This window comes from Cryptomeria japonica, chromosome 2 (genome assembly GCF_030272615.1).
Source record: "Cryptomeria japonica chromosome 2, Sugi_1.0, whole genome shotgun sequence".
Classification (NCBI taxonomy): Eukaryota; Viridiplantae; Streptophyta; class Pinopsida; order Cupressales; family Cupressaceae; genus Cryptomeria; species Cryptomeria japonica.
This window is the reverse complement of record NC_081406.1, coordinates 472,668,242-472,694,214: the sequence shown is the minus strand read 5'-3', so window position 1 is coordinate 472,694,214 and position 25,973 is coordinate 472,668,242. Positions and strand designations below refer to the sequence as shown.

Sequence of the window (25,973 nt, the reverse complement as noted above, 5' to 3'; positions counted from 1 at the left end):
TATTTGCTCATTGAAAGAGGACACACCAAGGAGATAAGCAAGATTGATGGATGCTGCTCATGCAAAAGAAAGCCCCGATAAGAATAAGCTTAGTGTTTTAAGGAAGGAGGCTCTCACTCAAGACAGATATCATAGTATTTTTTGTGGAGAAGCAATTGTAATTTGTAGGCTGATTGAACGTTGTTTCTGTGTTTCTTTTCAACAATGCCACTTCTGTTGATATGAAAATCTTCCGTAAAATGTCTACTCATCTAAAAATATCAGAGCTTGAGAGCTGTTTGATTCTTGAGCTGGCGACAAATTTTTCCAACCTTTTAAATGAAAATATTGCTTGGAGTTAACATTTGATTTGATCACCTGCTAAAAATCTGATTTGATTCAGAGATTTCAATTGATTTGATAGTCCACTAAAAATCTGATTTGATTCGGAGATTTGATTTGATTTGATTTGATTTGATTGTCAACTGGAAACCAGAACACTTTAACAGAAAACCAGTGGTTGTTTCACAGCGTGAGACTTGTTTTCGGTCAAAACCTCCCACATAATATAACCTATCGGCTAATAATCCTAAAAATATTCTTAAGATAAAAAGCAACATGAAAAACTTAGTAAACTCTAGCTTTTACACAGCACAAGCGAAAACATGAAAGCTTTACTATAACTCTCCGAAAAGAAGTTGAATTAGATGTAAGAAGTACAACACTAGCAAAAGCAAATAACTGCCAGAAGAGGTAAACTCAACTCAACTGAATTAAACAAAGACATCTCTTTCAACAAGGCTTTTCACCTGTAACGAACAACCCCTTATTGCTTTGACCCCAAAAGCTTAAGAGCTAAAGATTCTTGCTCGGCTATAGACAAGGAGCCTGTCTTTGAATTAGCATAATTAATCATTTTCTTTGTTTCATTATCATTGCTCATATCATCATCTGAGCTGTCACTGTGGAAATACACCTTCTTTGATTTCTTGGTGTCATATACAACACCATCTTCAGACTCAGAACCAGATGCTGCATCCCTTTTTGTTTTACGTCTCTCTTTAGTTCGTTTTTCACGCAATCGTTGTTTCAAGAGAAGCTTATCCTCCTTGTCCTGTTGTTTCATCTCTTCCTTGAGTTTATTATATCGCTCTTCAACTGCAATGATGAAGACAAAAACCAGTGAACAAACAATAAAATATCAAGTGAAACTTGTACTACATATTTTCACAAATTTAAACATAGACAAAACTACCAGATAGATCAACCAAAACAAACTTATGGTAAAGCAAGGTATAAAGATCCATTGGCTCCAAGGATAACACAGTATGCCATATTATAATAGCACAGAATGCAGTAGTATATAGGTTACATATCTTTGTTAAAAGAGAGTAAAATTTTGTTGCTATTAGTTATGGTTGCAAAAAGGAAAGCCTGTTAATCAAGAAAAATCCAGTCACAGAAAATTATAAAATCTTATTGGCATCCAAGGACTTGGCAAATGCAATGACTAACCAGGCTAGAACCCATGAAAAAGTTCAGCACACTTTCCGATATAATATTTTGGAAATCTATTTTTTAAATCACAGATGATTAAATTCGTCAGCATTAAAATAGGGACATTTCAGAGAGTTGTTAGAATTGAAAAGATGAAATATTTTAGTATACAAAGTCCAAATTCATGGCAAGTTCATGGAAAGTTCCCATGGGGTTAAAATAAATCACAAATTGAAAACAAGAGGTGTGGCACTTAGCAAGAGTAGGGTGCCTGCTCATAGTCCATGAAAAGAATCGCCAACTCTCAAACACTATATCCTACTAGTCCTAAACTGCACAGAAAATCTCATTAAGTCTGAAACCAATCCACTTCTCATCTCCAAAATCTTGATTCCTTTGCCCCAAGAAGCCATCGTGATAATGGAACATCCTTGTGTCCAATTTAATGGCCTTCACATTGCTTCCTTTCTGCTATTTATTCTTGGACATAAAGATTATTTTGCATAAAAACTGAATTATCCATTTACTTTTGAGATAACCTTGTACATCTCTTGGATTGTGCACTTGAACATACTCCAGTCTATTTTGTTGTGATTTAAAATGATATCCAGAGACTTGTAACTGCGCATGTTTTGTCTTTTAAGTAGATCTTCTAAACAATACCTATTATCCAAAGCGACAGAAAGCCTCCTCCATCTCTATTAATCCATCTCTATTAATGTGGATTTAATGTGTAGCAAATTACCCTACCAAACAAATATGAGCTAAATGCAGAGAGAATTCTTTAGTTATCTTTTATAAATGTGTTAATCATTTTTCAGACTAGCGCCTTTACATGTTCTACAATCATAAAAGCTTGTGGCAGACATAAATTTTTACTTGAATGAAAAGTAGAAAGATAAGAGCAACAGCATTATTCCATTTATCTTGACTCTTGAGTAGTCTAAAGCTATGAGCCTTCCTCATTTAACTAAATAGGCAAAATCAGAAACATAGGTACATCAAGAATTATTGGGAATCCTTACAAGCAAACATTTACGCATATTGCAACTTGAGAATTGATCTTTCAATTAAAATAGAGCTGCTAGACACCATTACAGCTTAACAATGTCTTGACAGAGTTGAGAGAGAGATAACACAAAGCAGTTAAGATTTGTATGCCTCTCCTCCAGCATTGCAGGTAAAGATCAGTATGGGTCTGACCATGCATTATTTGAGATCACTGGATATTTGATTTGTCTTGCATGTGATTGTGTACTTCTTGGCTTAATTCTATTTATGCTTACACTATCACTCTGCAGTGAGATTTAATGTTGGCATTGAGTGCATAGAATACAGAAATAAGCAAACAGGAATCGAAGGAAAGTTATACATGGATTATCCATTATGCCACTCCACTTTGTGGGGTACTGAGACTTTGACTGTGTTTGTCTAATATTGCCACATCATTTTGCTTAACTATAACCCAATGGCCCCTGTGTAGCCTTATGATCATCTTCTAAGCCATTTATGCTTTAATTGTTATGTTATTATATTGTCCATGTATCTTGGAGTGAGCCTTGATCTTGTATGAGTGTTGGGATTAATAAAATCATAATATGAACTCGGATTTGTGTGAAATGAAATTTTTAGAGATGTCCTAAAATGCCATTTTCTTGATATCAGAGTGAAATTTGACCTTTTGGTCATAGTAGATACGTATGAAAATGTGCAGAGGCTTCTAATAAGCCTTAGCTGGCTTTCTTGACTCCACATATCCACCATTTATGGGGATCTCTCCTCCTCTGGTGAACAATAAACCCATGTGGGCTTAATGTGGCCTTGTAAGAAAATATTATATGTTCGTAAGAGCTTTAAATGGTTTTGTAAGTTCATTCAATTGTGTGTAAGAGCTTCCAATTTTAGGAGTGTTTTATCTGACTTTGGGTCTGTGCTTGGGTGAGTATGGACAAGTGTCACTTTTCTATTTGAGTAGAAAAGGTGATGAGGCCTTCCCTTACTTGAACCCTACTCCATATTTTGGAAGGTTTGCTTGATTTTTGGAATTCCACTTGAGATTTTGAGTTTGGAGACGAAGGGTGAAGAGGACAGAAGTGAAAGGGAACTTGGATGTTCATGAACTTGGACATGGAATGTAGAGTCAAAACCCTTCATTGTCAAAGAGGATGTTTGTTTAAGCTAAGCTCGTGTGCTTGCTTAGTATTCTCTGTCATGTATATCTTATTTATGTATGAACATGGCATTTTTCAAAGTGCCTATGTACATTATCAATATGTTGAAAAGATTCCTCTCTTTCCTTCCCCTATGCTTGAAAAGAAATGCAAAAATATGGAATATTGAAGTTGTGAGGACTTGTTTGTGAAAGAGCATATATGTATGCTTGGTTATATGTAATAACGAGTCTTACTTGTGTGATATATGTGTTATTTAACCTTGTTGAGAGCTGCCCTTGACATGTGTAGGGATTAGATAGGGACAGTAAAAGACAAAGGGTGTATTGTTCTATTCCTTGTCTTGGAGATAAGTGTTTTGAGCTCAAGAGTGAGATGGAGTTTGATTAGGAGGAATAAGTATTGGTTGATTTGGAGATTTAATCTCCTAAAGAGGATATACTTGATTAAAGTCCTTGAGAGGACATTCATATGGCAAATCCTTGAGGATCTATTATCGTGTTTTTGTGTTCCATGCAAGGATGTGTTATTGGTTTCTTGAGATCCTTGAGGATGTTTCTTACTCATACTAGTGAATTTGAAGTCCCTTGGCAAATACACTTCTTGGTTTAGCACAAAGTTACAAACTTATTTTGCCTTATGATGAATCAAAAGTGATTCAACATGATATTCCCCATCAATGTTAATCTTGTTTCTTTACATAATTCCAAAATTATGTCTTCTATGTATGTGTATGAGTTCATGTATTACTCTCATTAGCAATGGTGTTTGACAACAATATATGGTTGGATGGTAGCTATTTCTCCTATCAGCTTAAGGATGGATATTGGAGCTTGGAGCTCAACTTGGGACTTTGAAGAACTCTCTTATGATGGAAAATGGTTGTATCAATGTTGAAAAAGTATATCTGTTTTGTTTAAGCTTCCAAGATTAAGTGAAGATGGCTTTATGTAATCTTGTTATTGCTTGAGGGGTATTCTATTGTCCTTCAATTTTAAGAAAATTTGTAACTAAGACTACTTTGGACAATTTTAGTTTATTAAGATTCTTGCTATCCATATTCAAATGATTATCTTGTGACTTGGTAGTGTTCTATAATGTAGTTAGATAGTTTTGCAATAGAAAAGAGGCTTATGGCATGTTCCAATATGTTATGGTTCAAAGGATATGTTTAAATTTCAATTTTGGAAGAAAATGGATGAAATTTTCCTTTTAATTTTTTCAAACTGTAATAAGAAGCTTATCTATTTGTGTTTCCTAAGATTCTATGGCCAAATACTTCTGTAATGTTCAGGAAAACTGTGATGAACCCTTGCTGGTTCAACTCTTCAACCTGCTGTAATTTGTAGATCTTCTTTGTAATTTTTAATTATTAAGATGGTCTTTCAGAAATAGACAGAAGTTGTAGAAGAGGGTTTCTTTAAGTTGCAACATATATTGAATAATACATGAATTTAATCAACTGAAACAATGAATTGGAGAATTTAGAAGCATACCCGTAGGTCCTTAGCCAATTTATTGAAAAGAAAGAATAAATCAGCAACTTACAAAGTTCTGATTTTTATTCTGAAACAATTCAGATCTGCTCTTATTTAAAAACTAAGACATCCAAACAGTGGAAGATGGTGCCAATAAATGAGCAAGTTGTGTGTTTGGGAAAAGAAGCCTCCAAACCACAAAAGAATCAACAACAAAACAGTAAATAGGAAACCCTACAACAAATCTGCCTTGTAAGAAGCCAAATCTTCCCCAATTCAATTCAATTTGACTTCTGAATGAAGCCAACCAAGCTGCAACAATTCGATTGATCTTTCACAATCTCAAAGCTACTGAATTCTGAAGAATGCACGCTCTCCAAAACAGGTCCAAACCCTAGCCACCATAGCCAAGTGCTCAAAAGAAAATGTCAAATGCTCAATATCAAGAATGAGGTTTAATTTCCATCTTGCCTGCCTAAATACCCAAAAGGTGCGATTTTTGGCAATTAGGGATTTAAAAATTATAACTTGCTTTTAGGGTTTCCAACTTAACCCTAAAAGCAACGCCTAGCTTAGGAGATAATAAATTTTCACTTAAATAAATTTAAGTGATGCACTTTATGATTTTATATTAATATTTCATTAAAATGCCTATGGAACCACTTAAAAATTTATATCTCTCTCATTATTGCTCAGAAACTGAATCTGTCAAAAGCTAGGGCCACAGTTCGCCATGCCAATGAAAAGAGCACCACGTCTATTTTTAGCAATTTTCCCTAAAAAATAGGAAATCCTCAAAGTGTCAAAAACTGATGAAACGAAGACCAGAACTGAACTCAACACTGAACTAGAACAAATAGACAAACCACTCCTCAAGATACTGCATTACTGACCCCTTTATCCATACCCTGTTAGCCTACAAGGGTTCAAAAATAGGCTAACTCCTCGAACTCTGATGCTCACGAAAACGGGGATATTACAAAAACCACTGTATCAGATTTGGACCTCAAAAACTTATGTTTTACTGTCTAAAGTTTTGGGTTCTTCTTTGTCTTGGACTAACCATATTACCAACTTGGGTTTTGTGGTGATGTCCAATGACCAAAACTCTACCAAACTGAGTTTTGTAGAGTTGTCCAATGACCAAAACTCTACCAACCTGGGTTATCTGTTAGCATCCAATGACCAAAACCATATTTCACCAGCTCACAAAGTACTTGCATGATTGTTTGCCAGTGAGATTTCGTAATTAACTCGCCAAGTCCAAGTGCCATTTTTTTCAAGAAAAACCTCGTTGACTGAATACCCTCCACATTAGAACAGTGAGTAGGAATACATTTTCCGAATCAAATCAAAAAAGTTGTATATGATTGGAAGTGTTTGGCCCAAATCATGTTTATTGGTAACTATGATAGGATGTGTGAGAACCCAATCACATTTGTTGTGAGCAACAGTGTCTGTCCCTATTCATAACTGATGTTGGATAGATGTGTTTGTCCCTATCCAAACTTGTATGACCTTAGATATAGATGTTAGTCCCTATCCTTGGTTCCATAGATAGATGTGTTTGTCCCTATCCTTGGATGAAAGTATAGTAAGTGTAGTGACTAGTGAGGCTAATTCCACTATTGCTTGTCATGAGTAGATGTTGGTGTAAATTATGTCTCATAATTACACTTTGCTTAAGTTGACTTGGGTAATTCATTTTGTAGTAGTCTAGATATGTGACACTTAGGGAAGTGTGCACATAGGGATGATATATGTAGGAGAATTTCCACCTTTTGTGGTCTTGTTGTTACATTCCACCTTCAGTGATGATCCACCTCTTCTGAAATATTTTATTATTTCTCCTACCTACCCCTACCTACCCTTGTTTTTCATTGAGCCACATGTCATCATTATGTGCTCACATATCCATATGGCCTTGCCTTTATAAGCAAGCTCATTTACATTGTATGTAATTTTGTAATGATCCAATTGATCAGTATTTTGCATCTTGATTAGAAAAGAGTTTATTTTTATCAAATCTATTGTCTCTCCTATTGTGTTATTCATTGTGCTCTAGATCTTGGCTATATTTGACAAATTCTTACATGGTATCAGAGCCATTAAAGCTTCATTGAGTAGTCTATTTGGAGACATTTTAGAGCATTCTATTTTCGGATTTGGAGAGCTGCATGTTTTGGGGGCATCCTGCGGCAATTTCGACCTCACTGTTGCATCCAGGAGGCCGTTTCCATGAATTTTGAGTATAAATTTGGCCATTTTTTGTGAAGGTTGTTTTCAGGGCAAAAAAAATTTAGCAGGAAGGTCGTACGGCTTACCTGCTTGACGAAACGATTTTGTTAAAAATAAAATTAAAAAAATTCTCTACAAAAATATTTAAATTCTCATTTTATACTATTTGCAGCTTTTATATATAGTAAAAAGTGTTTATTGTCCAAAAAAATCAAAAGTTATTATTATATTTTGGGGGATTTTTAAACCCCACCCCCGTATTCTTCTTACCCTGCAATTTCTGCAGGCACTGTACTGTTCAGGCCAACTGTACCCACGGCCAGCCACATTATGTTCCGCGGCAACTCCTACTTTTCCGACAGTTTGCACTTTCCGATGTTCCAACTCCCGACTGCCTCCCATCTAGGCTCCCGCGCTGCTCCAGCCGATCACTGCTTTTCGCCAATTCTATTTTTCAACGCCTTATCCCCGACTGCCTGCATCCCCTCCACCGGCTCCAATTTCTTGGCTCCCGAGGCTTCACTAATGCCTTTCATCTGGCATTGACCACTATCGGGCTCTATTTTTTTTGGCCAGCACTGCCTCGACCACCTTCACTCTGCCGCCACACGGCATTCTTCTACTAGCCCACATCAGCGTTTCTTTTGCACAGACAACCAGATACGCGACACTTTCAGATTGGAACATGCAGAGTACAGTCAACGTCTAGTCACTTGAACAACTAACTCACCGCCCACATCATCTACCAACTCTGCCTCCATGCTCACCTGAACAGTCATCATCCGTACGCACGGTCGGCCGCCACGTCATTGTATGGATTGCACAGTCAGCAATACACGTCACCTTTTACGTACCGTACGGACAGCCCCTGCAGACATGGAGGCGAAGTTTTTGCGACAGCCAAACGAGTGTCAAATGTAAGCCCCTCAAATGCTGACGTCAACACTGCATCAGCATATTTTTGAAAATTTTCAGCCCCCTCTCCAATGAGCTTTTTGGTTTTGCCAACCAACTTTGGAGGCTCATAACTTGCTCATTTTAGCTCCTTTTTTGGTGCAATGTTTTTTAATTTAAGCTAATTTTTCGTACTCTTCACAGTGGTTGTGGATTTTTCTGATTTTGGTGGACAGATTTTTCCACAATTTTCAATTTTTCATGACTGTACCTATCCAATCCTCAATTTTGCAACTTTAGAGGCTTCATTCAAATTCATACAACCTCCTTTTCTTTTTTTGAAAGTGTGATTTTTTGTCTACTTTCATGTGGTGCTATCAGATTTTCAACATTTGAGTAGAAATTGTACTTTCAGTATTTGGTCATTTTTGGCCTATTTGATACTTGTATTTTGCTTGGATCTCAACTTAGATCTCTTGCAGTATTTGTTGGAGTCTCTTATAGCCTATTTGAGGCAATTGTTGGTTGTAATTAGGGCTGGCGGATTCCCACTGCAGATTCCCACTGCCTTGGGCAACATTGGAATCCGCCTCCTTCATATAGGGCCTGGCCCAATACCTTTCGATGCGCCTAAAAGGTTTCCACGCTTCACCCAAACCCACTCGCCTCCTTGATAGGGCCGACCCTATCTCACTTCACCTAAAAGGAATTAAAATAAATAAATATCTAAATGCAAAGAAGGCCGACATAAGTAAAAAGCAATATGACTCCTATAAAGGTGGCATATACTTCTCAATATCCTTATTCAGTTTTAATGTACATGCAAAATATATTCGGTGAAGGTGAAATTCATAGAAGGGCAGTTGGTAACAGAGAACTCCAATAGAAGGTAGCAGATCTTGAAATAGGAGGCAGCGAACTTCACCAGACGGCAGCAAATCTCTAATAGAAGACAGCGAACCTATTTAGCAGCAGATTTCCAATTGAAGTGAGCGAACCCTTGAAGGACTTCATTGAAGGACTGTAATCTACTTAAGGTGCTACTACCCTTGTTACACTCAGAAAATTCCGATGAGAAGGACTGCAAATCATAACCTCATTAGCAACCTAATTGTGAAGACTTCTATCTCTTCTTCTTTGTGACTGCAACCTCTATGCTCCAGATAAGTGTGTAATGTTCAGTTCATAATCATAATCAGATCTGAGGATCCTTTGGCTGGGTTTTCCCTCCTAGGAGGTTTTCCCAGGGTAACTGTGTTTTTGTCCTTGTGCATTTCATTTCATTTTCTTATTATGCTTAAGTCTGGAAAACTATAAGTTAATTAACCTAGTTTAAACTAATTCTGATTTTTCTGAGTTTATTCAATCTGAAAGAACTAAAATTAACAGTTGTAAAGTTGAAATCAAAAATCCACTTTGCCATTTTTTGCAAGTGGCCCATTGTACACGCACTAAGTATAAAGTGTCAAATCATCATTTTGGGGGGGTTCTTTGATTGAGTGAATTTGGGGGGGTGTCTTGTGTGATTGTGCCTCTCTTTTCTTAGTGCTCTTTCATTTTGTTGCTATGGGTTCTCCTAAATTTCCAGTTTTAACTCCACATAACTATGCTCCATGGAAAATTGATGTATGGAGTAAGTTAATGGAAAAATGATCAAATCATTATATTGATGGAACTATCATGACACCAACTTATCCTAAAGTTGAATGCTCACATGGAATGGCTCACTAAAAACATTATGGCTATTGGGACATTGAGGAAATATATATCAAAGGATCTCATCTTTCACATTGATAAGTGTAAAACAGGTAAGGATGCATGGGATGTCTTGGGGAATTGTATGGTCAAATTGATGAGATTAGAGGCTATCAACTTGACAATGAACTCACCATGTTGGATCCCAAGAACTTTGATACAATACAAGATTATGTTACCAAGGCAAATGAGCTAAGAGCACAGTTGAAGAATTGTGGCATTGATAAGAAGGATGCACAGTTGATCTACAACCTTTTGGGAAAGCCTCCATCAGAGAATGCAGCATTGTTTTTAGCTTCCAAAACCATCGCTTGACGGTGGGTAGTTCTTTCACTATGCCTTCATTTGATTCATTCACAGAAATGTTGATGTTAGAGCAATCTAAGTTGATTAGGATGGGGATTCTCAAGTCTTCAAAGTCCATGGCTTTGATGGTTAATCAAGAGAATCAAGGAAAGGATTCCAACAAGAAGCAGAAGCAGTTCAAGCCTAAGACACAACAAGATCGAGCACAATCTTCCTCTCCACAACAAAAGGATTCTACATCCTCACCTAAGAGGAAAGCATATAAGGACAATCTTTCTTGATCATATTGCAAGAAAAGTGGTCATGATGAGCATCGTTGCCACACCAAGCAAATTGATGAGTTGACCAACATCCTCAAGAAGAACAACATTGATTTACCATCCGCTTACAAGAAGAAGGATTCATCTCCTTCCCCTTCCTTGCAGTCAAAAAGAAAGGGGCAAGCTCTTTGTGCTACTACAAGTCATGATTCAGGGAGATGGCTTCTAGATTCAGGGGTTTCTCATCATATGGCATCTTTGCAGTCTATGTTCTCTTCATTTGAGCCTTGCAACATGCCACTGATTTTGATGGGCAATCATACATATATGGATGTGATTGGGAAAGGATCCATTGCCATTGGGGATAACTCTTTCATTGATGTGTTGTGTGTACCCCATTTGACAAACAATCTTCTTTCCATCTATCAAATCACTCATGGGGCAACAAGGAAAACTGTGGAGTTCACACCTAATTCAGTTATCATTAGAGACTTGGAGATTAGAGCTATTATTGCTACAAGGGTGGTGGATCATGCATCTCGGTTGTATTCCTTGCAGATTTTGTTCCTATTGATGAGGATGATTCTTCATATGATGATCACACATCTTGTGTTGGTTCAGATATCGAGGATAACTTTGGGTACTTGAACTTGGGTATTCTCACATGTGAACCCATTCTTGAGCCTTGCATTTCATCTCCTCCTATTGATATCACATCTCCTATTGCACCTGATGATGTAGCTATTGCAACAATTTTGCCTTCTACTGATTTAGTGCAACAGGATATTCCTTGTCTTCCAGCTTCAGTTCCTTAGGATGACTACTTGACAAACATTGCAGGTTTGTTTGTGGAGTCTTACATTGCAGATTTGCGAGACATCATTGATGACATTCATCTTCTCTTTGATGAAGATGATCCTTCTTCAATTGTTGCAAGGGACGACTCTGACCCTCTTGTTCATTCTCTACATGATCATTCTTTCGAGGTTGACATGATTGTGGATTCTTATGTACTAAACTTGGAGGAGGTCTCTTTATCCTTAGAGGAGACATATGAGTCTTTGGATCTTTTTCTACATTCATCTCCACTAGATCTTGGAGTGCCTTTTTCAGCAGTGTGGACCAGTACACCCGATTTGGAGGGGGCAACTTTCAGCATCAACATGGGGACACTTGATCAGTTTTCAGAGACTTCACACATCATGAATTTTATTTCTATATCTTCCCTTCATGATTGGGGAGACTTCATGGATACACCATTGGATTTGTTTCTTCCTAAGGGGAGGAACGTTGTTCGATGTTCGTGGAGCAATTTCTTCATTTAGTTTCGAGCTTCTACCATTGGTGCAGATTCTACATTGGGGGGGGCTACTTGGTCTCTCTTCTTCTCTCTTATTGAAGGTGGGGTTCCTCACATGGGGTTTTGTCCTTCTCATACTTCTTTGAGAGTTCTTTTGTATAGTTTTCATCTCTCTTTTGGGGGGGAGTTTTTTCCCATTGGGTTTTACTCTTTCTCCATTTGTGAGAGATTGCATTGGTTTGCATGCATTTGCATTTGTACATGGGTACCTAACATAGCCTTGTAGTCAGGACCCATCTTGCATTGTTAGCTTGAGTGTATTCCCCTAAGTTGCACTTAAGGAGGGTGTTGGTGTAAATTATGTCTCATAATTACACTTATGTTGACTTAGGGTAATGCATTCCATAGTGGTTTGGATATGACACACTTAGGGAAGTGTGCACATAGGGATGATGTATGTAGGAGAATTTCCACCTTTTGTGGTCTTATCTTGTTACAATCCACCTTCAGTGGGTGATCCACCTTGTGGAATATTTTATTATTTCTCCTACCTACCCTTGTTTCTCATTGAGCCACATGTCATCATTGTGTGCTCACATATCCATATGGCCTTGCCTTTATAAGCAGGCTTGTTTACATTGTATGTAATTTTGTAATGATCCAGTTGATCAGTATTTTGCATCTTGATTAGAATAGAGTTTATTCTTCTCAAATCTAATGTCTCTCTATTGTGCTATTCATTGTGCTCTAGATCTTGGCTATATTTGACAAATTCGTACAGATGTGCATGTCCCTATTCATACCTTGTGGTCATCAAGTATTGTCGGTCCACTTATCCTCATTTGGAGAATGATACAATATGGAGGGGTGTTAAGAATATTGCATCATAGGATGCATATAATAATAATGTGTTAGGTTTGTTATTGTTTGTTAAGTAGGTTAATATAATCGTGGTACGAAAGTTTATCTGTATTGAGTTGTTAAAACAACTCAATATATTTAGAGAATTCGTTTGTGGAGTTTGCTATAAAATAGGATATGAGAATCCTACGAATATGTAATATGATTGAATGAATAGGGAGTGGAATAAAGAATATTATTTCCGTGTAAAATTCCTCCTATTCCTTTCAAGTAGGTGTTCAAAGATTTGGAGCAGATGGTACATTGGAGAGGTACAAATCATGGTTGGTGGCAAGAGGGTACTCCTAAATAGGAGTAGACTTGGAGAAATCTTTTCTAACAGACATTAAGTTTCCACAATCCATATGTTAAGATCAATGCTTCTGGATTCGATTGTGTGAAGTTTTTTTGCATCAACATTTCAAATCACATTCTGTGATCCATCATCAGGATGATAGAGAACAATCAAAATAGAAAGATAGACAAGTAGCAGATCAGGTTGAATAAAAAGAGATAGGGAAGAGGCACGAAGAACAAGGAGAGATGGATGACAAAAGATAAAATGATAAAAAAAAAAAGCTAAACAACATAAAATGGAATAAGGAAGAAGAAAATAATAATATAAAAAGAAGACATATAAAAAAAATAGATAAGAAACTAAAAAAAAGACTCGCATATCAAAAATCAAGAAAAAGGCTAATAATGAAACAAGGACAAAAGACATCAAAAAAAACCAAATGAAATAAGATCACTCTCACACACATACACACACGCATTCACATACACATATACTCGTGTGTGTGAGAGAGAGAATAAATTAAAAATAAGAGAAAGAAAGAAAAATTAAATAGTTATAAAAAAATCAAAATAAAAGATAACATGAGAGTAAATAATAATATATCAATAAAAGAGATTAAATAGGAAAAAATAGAAAAAAAATTGAAAAAAAAAGGAAGAGCAAATAAAAAGAGATAACTAAGAAACACTGAAATAAAAAGGAAAAAGAAAAACGAAAAAACAAGAAAGAAAAAAACCAGGGCCAAGGGAATAAAAAGCGAGAGAGGGGGAGCGATACATCAAAAAAAAGAGCAAAAGGAGGGGGAAAGAAAGACAAATGTGATGTCCCCTACTAGGTTTAGGCCTGTTTTAACCCTAATAATCCATCTCAACATATATATGACTTAAACTAAGTGATTGGGAGACAAAACTATCTTGACATGAATCACATTAGTGACAAAATAATCTTCTTTCTGATATTGTCTAGATAATCTAATCTGATTTATAATCTCAACCTTACTTGTTCATTCAAATTACTATTTCTATATATATGTATATATATGTAGATGTATGTGTATGTATATAATCTTATTGATATTCCATTATATATATATAAACAAATAAATAAATTATATTATATTAATTTATTTATCAGTAACCTATTTATTAATTATCTATTATATGGTTTATTATCATATTACTGCAGAGCAGTTTCCAAAAACTAGTATAATAATTGTGGTTTTTATATTATTATTAATATTTATATATTTAAAATTCTGCATAAGAACATCATCGGGTTTCATATATTAAGCATCCATATTAAACACATCCCCATGCATACCACCATGAACAAGGATGTTACTGCCTGTAACTCAATGACATTTCTGATCCGATCTGTACCATTCTCTTCATTCACTAAATCGCAATCTTATTTATCACTTGTCTCATATAAATCAGAGAAAAGAGTTTCCTCTTTATACCCAGCCTATTCCTCTATCCTCCCCCCTCAATGTGATTTCGATCTCCCTTTATACCTTTCAAATAACCTTTCGTAGAAAGGTTGTGTCTTTTTCATTTTCTTTTAATCAATTGTTTATTTGAATTGCACCCCTTCATCAATCGTATCTTGAGGAGACACTATAATGCATTAGAATGAATCGCATCCTTCCTCTTTAACAAATCGCAACCTTTAGTAAACAAATTGCCATTATTTAATTCAACGTATCTTTTGATAAATACATTACCATTATAACAACGGGGTTTTATGTTTGTTTTGCTGCTACAATATGTAATCGACTATCATATGTAATTGCACTTTATTATGTTCGTTGTGCACTCGAATTTCCATAAGGCAAATGATAAAATCTTTATCAAATGAAGTCAGCCTATGATTAATATCTGAATAGGGTCACTCCTTGTACAGAATCACTGCCCTTTTGTTAGTTGTCATCAATGTAATAACGGCATAGAAAATCTTAATGAAACTCGCTGCTTGATCAGTTTGTATTTAACAAAGCATTTGTTCGGGAGGTTGGCCACTATATTTTTCACATGATGGGCATGATTGATCAGTCCTTCGCTGTTCACTTAGGAAGTCGACCATGTAATCAACGTTTCTAATGCTGGTCGAATTAGTGTTGATTAATGCATTGACCTTGAGACTTGCTCTATGTCTTGGTTCATTATAACTGCTGCCGTATTAATTCATCTTCAATGCTTCCTTGCATATAGATTGGCCATATAAGGTTGGAGAGCAAGGGTTGCCAAGCCAAACTGAGACTCCACCATTCATTGCGGTTGAGGTTAGAAGCATGGTTATTGTTCACAATGGCCTCTTTGAGCTTACGTTTGAAAAAATTATCTTCTTTGAACAAAATTTGGGTGCTTTCCAAACAGATTTGGTGCTTCGTAGCCGAGGCATGTTCAGCTAAGGCCGATTTAGAAAACCGTTAATGTCTAATATCTGTGTGGGTAGCTTTACAAAAAACCTGACAGGTGAGAGAGCCATTGGGTGTTTTAATGAGGAGAATATCTAAGAACGAGAGTTGGTTACCAACCTCAAGCTCCATGGTAAAAGAGATACTAGGGGCCAAGTTGTTAAGGTGGGCATGGAATTCTTTCAATCTTTTCTCTTATAGCTAAATTGAATTCCAATAGAATGTTGTTATCTATAGCTATGATACATGATTTTGAAGTGGAGCAAATTGATATCAGGACTACATTCTTGAATGGAAATTAGAGAAAATATAGTTAGCATAAAGAATTCAAGATTAAGGGAAAAGAGCATCTAGTTTGTAAACTGAAGGAGGCCTCTGTATGGCTTGACCTAATCACTGCATACGTGGTTGCAAAAGTTTGATTCATGTATGTTAGAACTAGGTTTTGCAAGGAGTAATGTTGATCATTGTGTGTACTACAAGCAGGTTGGTGATCACCATTTAATCATTATTTTATATGTCGATATTCTTATCATCAAGAACAACAAAATATCGATAAGGGAATTCAATCTGAGATCTGCAAGGTTCAGATTTGGTATGGAGATACATAGAAACAAATCTAGAAGGAAGCTGTGGTTGAATTAGAGGAAGTGACTTGGAAATGTTTTCTGCAATTTGGCATGCATGATTGTAATCGTTATAATTATTTCTTTGGTGGTAGGCACTAAGTTGTGTATGGAACAAAGCCCTAAGTTTACAAACATTTTGGAGAATATGTATAATGTTCTATATGCAAGTGCAGTAGGAGGCTTTATGCATGCAATGATCTAAATAAGGCCAATTGTTGCCCAAGCAATGGGAATTCTAAATAGATTCGTGTCAAAGCCTGACAAAAAACATTGGACTCAAAAGTTAAAAATATTCAGGTACTTGAAAGAAACTCTAGATTTCTGTTTGTGTTTTCATGGATCTAAATTTCTAATTATCTTAGCAAGATGTTAAACATACAGGGTTTGTTGATTCTAATTGGGCTGGAAATCTAGACAACCGAAGGTCAATTAGTGTTTATGTCTTTACTATATTTGGAGGAGCAGTAGGTTGGAATGAGTACATGGCAGCAGACAGTTATGTTGTCTACAACTAAAAACAGAATATAGGGCTACAAAATATACTTGCAAATAAAAACTTTGTCACAGTATTGTTTAAAGAAACATTTAGTATTAAGTTGTGATAATCAAAGTGCAGTTTATCTAGCTAGAAATCCTATTATCTGTGCTAGAACTAAACATATAGACATCCAATATCATTTTTATAAAGAGAAGGTTTGGGCAAGGAAAGTTCAATTAAAGAAAACTGACACTCACATAAATACCATTAATTGGCTTGTAAATGTCGCTAAGTTTTATTATGTAGAGATGCAATGGGTTTATCCTTATCTCATTCATGAATTATCTTCTTTATGTATACAATGAACTCTCCTCTAATAAAATGTCAGAAGGGAGAATGTTTGAACTTTGTTGTGCTATTCATCTGTAGAGAGTTCCTGGGGAGAGAAGATGGTGAACTGTTTGAGTTCATATTGGAGTGTTTGGTCACAAACTAGTAAACAGTTACAGGAAGCTATGGTAGGTTGCAGCAAGTTTTAGATGTGGTTTAGCATGGAGGTTTGTCTAAGTCTGGTGTTCCTATGGTTGTAACTGCGAATCATTTGAAGAACCCACTGCTATATATTTGTTTAAGTAGTTATAGGAGTGTATATAACAGTGCAAATGCACATGCAACATTGTTGGAGAAGAGCATGGACATGTTCTAAGGGATACTCAGATATACCACATGCAACTACAAGCAATTAGATGTTTGTCCTTGTTACGGCAAGCCATGGATGGAGTTTGATTGAAGTTGGTCAAGAACCTTTGACCAAGTGTGAGTGGCAGTGTCTTTTTATATGTAGTGATTATCCATGTAAAGAAATCCTGTTTGATTTAATATGTATGTTGACGTCATGGTATGGTCATGTCTTGGTAGGGTGACTATTGGCACTCCACATAGCAATTAGACAATTACACATTTGGTATTCAATGACAATGGCTATATCTAATTGTTTGTATAGATGCAATGGTTAATGATGTAATGGCCACCTTTTGCGGAAATACATGATTTTTGCCCAAATATAACATTCCCAACAATATACCTTATTTAAAAATAGTATTCTATGACTAAATCACATGCTAGCTATTGAACTTAAAAGGAAATAAACAATTAACATCAATGAAATGATAAACAACATCAACTACTTGGATCCATACTATAGTTTCACTTCCAACAACCAACAATATTAGGGATTCGCAGGGAAAGCATGAAAGGGCACCGGGAGACTATTCGCCACAACTAAGTCCAAGGACGCAGAACATCCAACCAAGAGAATTCAACCCCTTGGCCCACAAGTGGCAGGACCTCCAGTCCATCCAACTTGGGATGGTCTACTTACATTGTGGGAACTGGTCAACTGCATCTCTCTAACATGTTTTCTTACTAATCTCATGTATGATTGCTTGTAGGATGATAAACTGATTAATTTAGTGATTCTAAGAATTAAGATATATTGATAATTCAAATTAATGAATAAATCAAAGATTCATAACAGATATAATAGATAATAGACTTAAATCAAATGGCTGTTTTCCCCTGAATGCAGATTATATATGAATTCTGATCTGATTCAATCAGATTACTTATTTCTTATCTCTTTCTTGTTTTTACAGATCAGATCTCAAATGTTGTTTTCCAATCATTCAATGCCTTTTTCTACATTAAACTTAGACTCAGAATTCTTATTCTATAGATCCTCCAGGATGCCTTCCTTGGATGAATTGTTCTTTCTTTTATATCTTCCATTTGGAGGGAATCACACCTCTTCTTGAAACCCAGTGCCCTTTTGCAAGAGTCACAGATTTCCAAACCAGACTCAGTCGGTCTTCTTAAAGAAATCACCATAATTTAAATATTTATAATGTTCCTTATTCTAGTCGGCCCCTCCATCCTGGTTGGCCCTCTTTTAAATCAACATGGGCAAGTTTTATTTACTCTCATTTTGGGTCAGCTCTCTTTTATTCAGCCAGCAAGGGTTTGTTATTTAATACTGAGATTCTGTTCCTTATTATAGCCATGATCTCAGGCTAGGGCATGACAAATGATGTTTGATGTTGGTTGGTGTATAATTCCCTGAAGTTGTGGAAGATTGTTTGAAGGTTGTATGCTATTGTCTACAAATTGAGACTTCGCAAAAGAGTCTAACTGTATTGAAAATTGATTTCTTGTGAATACAATTGTTAATTTCCTTTTGCTGGTGGGATTATTCCCAGAAGGGTTTACCACGTAAATCTTGTCTCATGTGTATTTGTGGTTTGCATAATATTTCATGTGCTTCCCTTAATGTTGCTAATTGAATTGGAGTAGCAAACATTATCATATTTGCATCACGTCATCTTCCATTACATTAAAAAATCACATAATCTTGAAGTATTCCACTATCCAAATTTATTGATCAATTGTAACAGGGAATAAGTTTCCAACAATGAGAACAAATCATGTTATCTCAAGGTTTATAGAACAAAAGATTGCACACAAGATTCTTGGACCTTAAGATCACAACACATAAGAGGATCTTGTTTACTAGGAGCAAAAGAATTTAAAACACAAAGTAAAGCGGCAAAACCAAAATCCCAAGATTGAGCCACGTGGCACAATCTCGTTATTTTGCATGCTCTACAGCAAAAGATAATAAGTCACAAGTCCTCAAGGAGAAATTTTGGGATACAAACATGTGAACCAATCTTGTATAAAGTAATATTGTAATATTTAGTTTATATTGGTGAATTAATATTTAACATAGACTTCAGTAATGTTCTTTATTCTTTTAGTTGTCATTCTTATCCTTTCGCTTTAGTAGTTGTCACTCTTATCCTTTCACTTTAGTAGTTGTCACTCTTATCCTTTATGGATAAAGCTTTTGTAACTCTTACTTAAGGAGACTTTCACTCCTTAGTTTATTATCAAATATCTCAGTAATCATTCTCTGTGTCATATTTTTTATGATATGGTATCAAAGCCCGAGTCAAGCTTCAAGATCTGAGAATGCATGGAGTTCTACACACTTGTACTAGCAATGATGACTCACACACTTATAACGCAAAAAGAGCCAAAAAGACACCACACATGGAATTGCACAGAGCTGTTTTGTGCGATTTGAAGAAATTTGTGTTTGTTGATTTTAAGTAATCAGATTAGCAATGTAGAATAAAAATCAGAATGCTAAGTAAATTATGCACATAACACACATGTACCCTGGGAAAACCTCCCTCTGGGAGGAAAAACCCAGCAACCAAATTATCTAGATTAGGCTATAATTTAACAGAGTTTACAATGAGCTTCACATAAAGCTGTGAGTAAATATGCATAGAACCCTAGGGCAGATAGCAACTATGAACTTATCTGCAATACAACCGTTGCTGTGTCAAGGAGGAAGGCAGATTGAGACTGCTGTCTACAAGGTTGATCTGCTGACCCTTAGATGATGTTCGCTGCCTTCTACAGATCAGTTCGCAGACCTGCAAGAGAGTTCGCTGTGTCTTGACAAGGTTGCTGCCCTCTAAATGCAGTTCGCTAACCTCTGATTATACTTCGCTGATCACCAAAGTAGTTCGTTCATAGGATAGGTTTCCTAAGTGATGATGTGATAATGAATAAATTATTTTATCTTGAAGTGCACATATATATGCCTTTCTCACAAGGTCGGCTTGTAGTAAATATATAATTTATTAATTACCTTTTCCCTTAACATGTTTCAGTTTAAGTGAGAGGCATATTATGAGGCGTGAGATATAGGGTCGGCCCTATAGGAGAGTGGCGTGTGAGAAGGGCCCAGCCCTAAAGGGTACATGTTACCCTTTCAAGGTAAAAGGGCCCAGCCCTTAAGGGCGGATTCCAATGTTGCCTTGGGCAATTGGAATCCGCTCCTTACCTTAATTGAGACTAACAAATTCAACTTTAATTTCCTACCTAGTTATAAAAACAAACAATGTTGGATTTTTATTTGAAGAAATTGTGGATTTTTTTTCCCGTGGAAATTGCAGGTTTAAAAGTAGTCAAAATTGCAGTAGTCGTCTGTTAAAAATCGTGCAAATTTGTGTAGAAATCATAGATTTTTCTTGTTCAAAAACCACAGCGATTCCCTGCAGGGGTGCATGATATTTTTCACCAGAAACCGTGACTTGTTTTCTGCAATCAATGGCTAGATTTTTTATTAAGTTTTTTAGCCATTTAGTAGTAGTAATGATACATAGGGTGTGGTATAGGCAATTAAAACCAATGACAAGGCCAAAGGCAAATGGCCTCAAAAGAAAGGGCAAAAGAATAATTTGAATTGAAAAATATCACACATCATTATTGTAGTAAAATGGGTCATATGAAGAAGCACTGCAGAAAGAGGTGGGCATACAAAAATCCAACTAGGGAGGACCTTGACAAAAGGCTCATGTCACGGAGCATTTTGAGCAAAAGAAATTAATTGCCTATGCTTGCATGGCCAAACAACCAATAGATCAATCAAAGTCTTCTATGTGGTACATTAATTCTGGAGCATCTCAACATTTCGGCCACAACAAAGATTGGTTTACAAAGCATACTACTTGCTTAAATTCAATGATCTTCATGGTGGTGAGGAGTACACAGTTGTTCGCAGAAGAAATGTGCAAATAACTTCTTGAGCAACAAATCTCATTTTTCTCAATGTGTACTATGTATTGATAATGGAGTTCAATTTGCTATTTGTGAGTCAACTTATGCATCATTGTCCCAATTTGAATGTCATATTTAGCAAACGCAAATGCTATATAGTTGACAAGGAATCCAAGAAAACCATCGCTATTGGTATTGAAGATTATGGTTTTGTATCGGCTTGTTGATATTGGAAAAGTTCATGAGCGTACATTGGCAGCCAAGGGTGCATCTAATGTCAATATGCTTTGGCATCAGTGGTATGGGCACCTCAACCTAACCTACCTCTCTCAATTGGCTCACAAGAATCTGGTAGAGGGTTTACCAGAGATACAGCAACAGATACAGGATGTTTGCGGAGCTTGCCAAGCAAGAATGCAGCATAGAATTCCATATCAGATGGACGGGCTTGGAAAACCTTGAGAGTCCTATAGTACATTCATGCAAATGTTTGTGGACTAATGTATAGGGCATCAATCACTGGTGCCAAATACTTTCTTTTGTTTGTTTATGATTTCAATAGGAAAATGTGGGTGTTTTTCTTGAAGTCAAAATTAGATGTGTTTAAGGAATTCGAAAATTTCAAATCATTAGTAGAGAAAGAGTCTTGTTGTACATTAACTACTCTTAGATATGATAATGGAGGTGAATTATGTTCAAAGAAATTCAATGAATTTTGTGCTGAATACAGAATAAAACATCAATACAAAACACCCTATACTCCACAATAGAATGGAGTAGTTGAGAGAAGGAACCATTCAATTACAGAGATGAACAAATGTATGTTGGAGAATAGGAGTGTTCCCAAGAATTTTTGGGTTGTGGCAGCTTACATGGCAGTTTATCTTCTCAACAAGTCTCTGACACAGGCAATGAAGGAGAAGACCCCAAAGGAAGCTTGATCTAGGAGGAAACTGAAAGGGATTCATCTTAAAGTCTTTGGTTCTACTGCATGTGTTTGGATTCTAACTACAAAGAGAACCAAGTTGGACTTGAAGAGTAAGAAGTTAATGCTTACAAGGTATAGTGAAAATCATAAAGCCTACAGGCTAATTAATGGTGACATTGACCATTTGACTTTCAACGGGGATGTTTTGATTAATGAAGAAGTTGGGCCCTTTCAACTATCTTTAGAGATAAAGATAACTGAAGATCGGCCTTTTCAGGCTAAGGATTCATGTGTCTAGCTTTCATTGGCTCTGCCTGAAGGGGAGAATTTTGAGCATGAGTCTCTCAGGAAAGTAACAGTACCAAAAGAATTTCTTGATGATAACCTGGATCAACATCAAAATGACATAGAAATAGGAATCCCAAGTCATGGCGACAACAGTGATCTGATTGAAGACTCTCCTAAAAAGAGATAAAAATGGTAGGAAAGCATCATTGATGATGTTTAGGATGATGAAATGAATACACTTAGATCATCGAGAGGCTAGAGCAAGAACATCATTAACTTTGCTCTTATGGCCAATCTTCAAGGAATTTATAAGCCCCCAGAATTTTTAGAGGCAAAAGGAAAACTGAATGAGAAAAGGCCATGGAAACCAAACATAAGGGTCTTATGAAAAATAAGACTTGGCTTCTTTCAAATCTTCCACCAAGGAAGAAACACATTGACTACAAATGAGTGTACAAAGGTCAAGTACAAAGCTAACGATCCACTTGACAAGCATAAAACACAGTTGGTTGCAAAAGGGTTCTCACAATGAGAAGGCATTGATTATGAAGAGGACTTTGCTCCTCTAGAAAAGTTGAGCACCATTTGTTTAGTTCTAAAAATGGCGGCCAAAGTCACAACATTCGAATTTGACAGCCTTAAATTTGGATGAAATTTGGCAAGGGTAAAAATTTTTTTTTTAAAATTCAAATTAAATTCACCTTGTATAATTTTGTTTATTTTTAAATATACGTAACACTATTAGAATTATATTTCTCTATTATGTTAATTGTCAATACTGTAATTAGGTGTCTACAATAACAGGTAGTTAGAAGTAGATAACTTCATTAATATCTATAGTGCTTTTGTATTTCTATATATTGTAATATTCTCTCAGTTAATAAACTAAGTATTTTTACCAATGAATCTTTGTTATTCACATGGTATTAGAGCTTGGGTAAGGGAATTTTTCAAAAAAATTGTTTAATATAATATTTTGGAAATTTTTCAAAAACTCATCTAGGGTTTTCTATGCCAGGCTCCCGTGCAAAGGTTTTCGTGACCATTTTTAAACCTGCAACCCTTGACCCAGAAAATCGTGATTTTTCGTTGCCTGTGTTTATGCCGCGACCTACCATTTCAACTCGTGATTTTATCTCTATATTTCAGCGCCATTTTTTCTTTGACCCGCGACCTGCAAATCGCGTCTTTTTGCAATTCTTCGCATGTCTTCTTTTTTTCGTGGCTCATAAAGAAAGAAAGAAAACCGCACGACCTACAAATATCGCACGATATTTTTGCGCGACCTTTTTTTTTCCCGTGCAGCTCTCTCTGTGATTTTCTGGTTTTCCGCAAAAAGGGTTTCTCTGCTCGCGTCTTCCACAGCTATTTCGCGATTTTTCGCACGATCTGGGTTTATTTTTCCACGACGGCAACTGTTTTCTTTTGTGCATGCTTCTCTCTCTTCCTACGACCTCTGTCTTTCTGCACATCGCGATTTCTACAAATTATTTTCAAGCAATCTACTCGTCTGAGTTGAGTGTGACTACTGCAATCTTTTCTTCACGCTTGGTTTCCATGCCTAGAATTTCATACATTTTTGCAACTTCATCAATTTTGCCGCCTAGGGTTTATATCAAACCCTTGGTAATTTTTTTTAACGGCTAGGGTTTCTCACAAAACCACTATTTGGGTTTTTCTGCAACTAGGGTTTTCACTATAACTCTCTGGGTTTTAGTCCGATTCAAAAATTGAGTGCAGATTCTTGGTGGGTTTTTCGAGAGCTCTTCTAGGTCTCCGTTAGATTCTTTTGGGTCTTTCAAAAAACAATTGCCTTGAAAATCGTGTTAGGGTTTCAGTTTCTGCCTTTGAATCTAACTTGCAGAATTTTTAAAAACCCTTTGTTTTCATTTGTTGGTTTTCGTGCCTTGGAATTTGTGCCTTCACTAGTTTGACACCGGGGTACGTGATGGCATCTCTAACAAATATAATGCTCAAATGCAACCAAAAGTTCAATGGGAAGAATTACAACACCTGGAAGCAACGCATGCTTACGATCTTTGAATATTGTTGCCTCGATCAAGTTGTTTTGGAAAACGTGTCTCGTCCTACTACAGCCAGCAAAGATCAGGACAAATGGGATGAGCGCTATCAAGAAGCAGTCATGCTCATTAAACTCTCCATCACCGATGAGCAGCTACCTCAGGTACCGTCCGACAAAACTACGAAGGAGATATGGGATCATCTAAAGTGTCTCCATGAAACCTCTAACAAGAGTAGACCATTCTTTCTGAAGAACATGCTCTTTTTGATTATGATGGACGAGAGGACACCTTTGCATAATCACTTGACAAAGATCAAGGACATCCGTGATCAACTTGAGGCGATTGGTCGCACAATGGAGGAAGAGGACATGGTCGTCATCACTCTGAACAGTTTGCCCAAATCTTATGAGGATTTCATTGAAATGTTGAATATCACTTCCATTGATGTCGATTTGAAGTATTCTGATCTTTGTAACAAGCTTTTACAGCAAGATCAGTGGCGCCAACAGTTTGGAAGTAGTACTAGTTCCACCTCCACCGAGCAAGCGTTCTCTGCCAAATCTTTTGCTAAGAACAAAGGGAAGGCTCAATCTTCTCAGCCGAAAGGCTCTGGTTCTTCTCAGGACAACAAGAAGAACAACACTTGGTGCAATTATTATCATAAGTTTGATCACATCAAGGCCGAGTGTCGAATTTGATTGGCTTCTGAACAAAAGAAGCAAGGAGGGTCTCAACAAAAGGCAAATGTCGCAGAGCACTCAGAGCAAAAAGAATCTGCATTCTATGCTTTTATGGCTAAGAGAACAACAGATCCAGTACACTCTTCTACCTGGTATATTGATGCAGGGACTTCATGGCATTTTACTCATCGTCGGGATTGGTTCACAAAATTTGAACCATTCTCGAACTCAGTAATCTTCAGAGGAGGAGAAGAGTACACAGTTGCTGGTAAGGACACTGTCCAGATTCACTCAGGAGGTAGAAATTTACTTTTTCTTGATGTCTACTATGTTCCAAGCATAGAACATAATCTCCTCTCCGTCAGCCAAATCATGAGGCATTCTCCTCAATTAGATGTTATCTTCAATTCGTCCATCTACAACATTGTTGATAGGGAGACTCGTACTACAATCGCTATGGGACTTGAGGATCATGGTTTGTATAGACTTGATGATTCCGACGATTCTCACGAGCACGCTCTGGTTGCTAGGAGCACATCCATCAAAACACTTTGGCATCAACGTTATGGGCACTTAAACGTGCACTATCTCTCTCAGTTATCTCAAGAGGGTTTGGTTGTTGGTCTACCTGAGATACAACCTCAAAATCATGGAGAATGTGGAGCCTGTCAAGCTGGGAAGCAGCATCGGACACCATTCTCGGATGGTGATTCTTGACGAACCTCCAAGGTCCTTCAGTTGGTTCACGCTGATGTATGTGGGCCAATGAATACACCTTTTGTTACTGGTTGTAGGTACTTCTTGTTATTTGTTCACAATTTCAGT

General features: G+C 36.6%; 1 protein-coding gene across 1 annotated transcript in view; it reads right to left on the bottom strand.

Annotated features, from left to right (window-relative positions):
* Window positions 1–635: 635 nt before the first annotated feature.
* LOC131050987 (DEAD-box ATP-dependent RNA helicase 32) overlaps window positions 636–25,973 on the bottom strand; it is a 44,048-nt gene continuing 18,710 nt past the window's right edge. Inside the window, exon 8 of the mRNA XM_057985347.2 lies at window positions 636–1,137. Within this exon, the coding sequence (XP_057841330.2) occupies window positions 806–1,137 (332 nt within the window). The 3' untranslated portion in view covers window positions 636–805. The remainder of the gene's footprint in view (window positions 1,138–25,973) is intronic.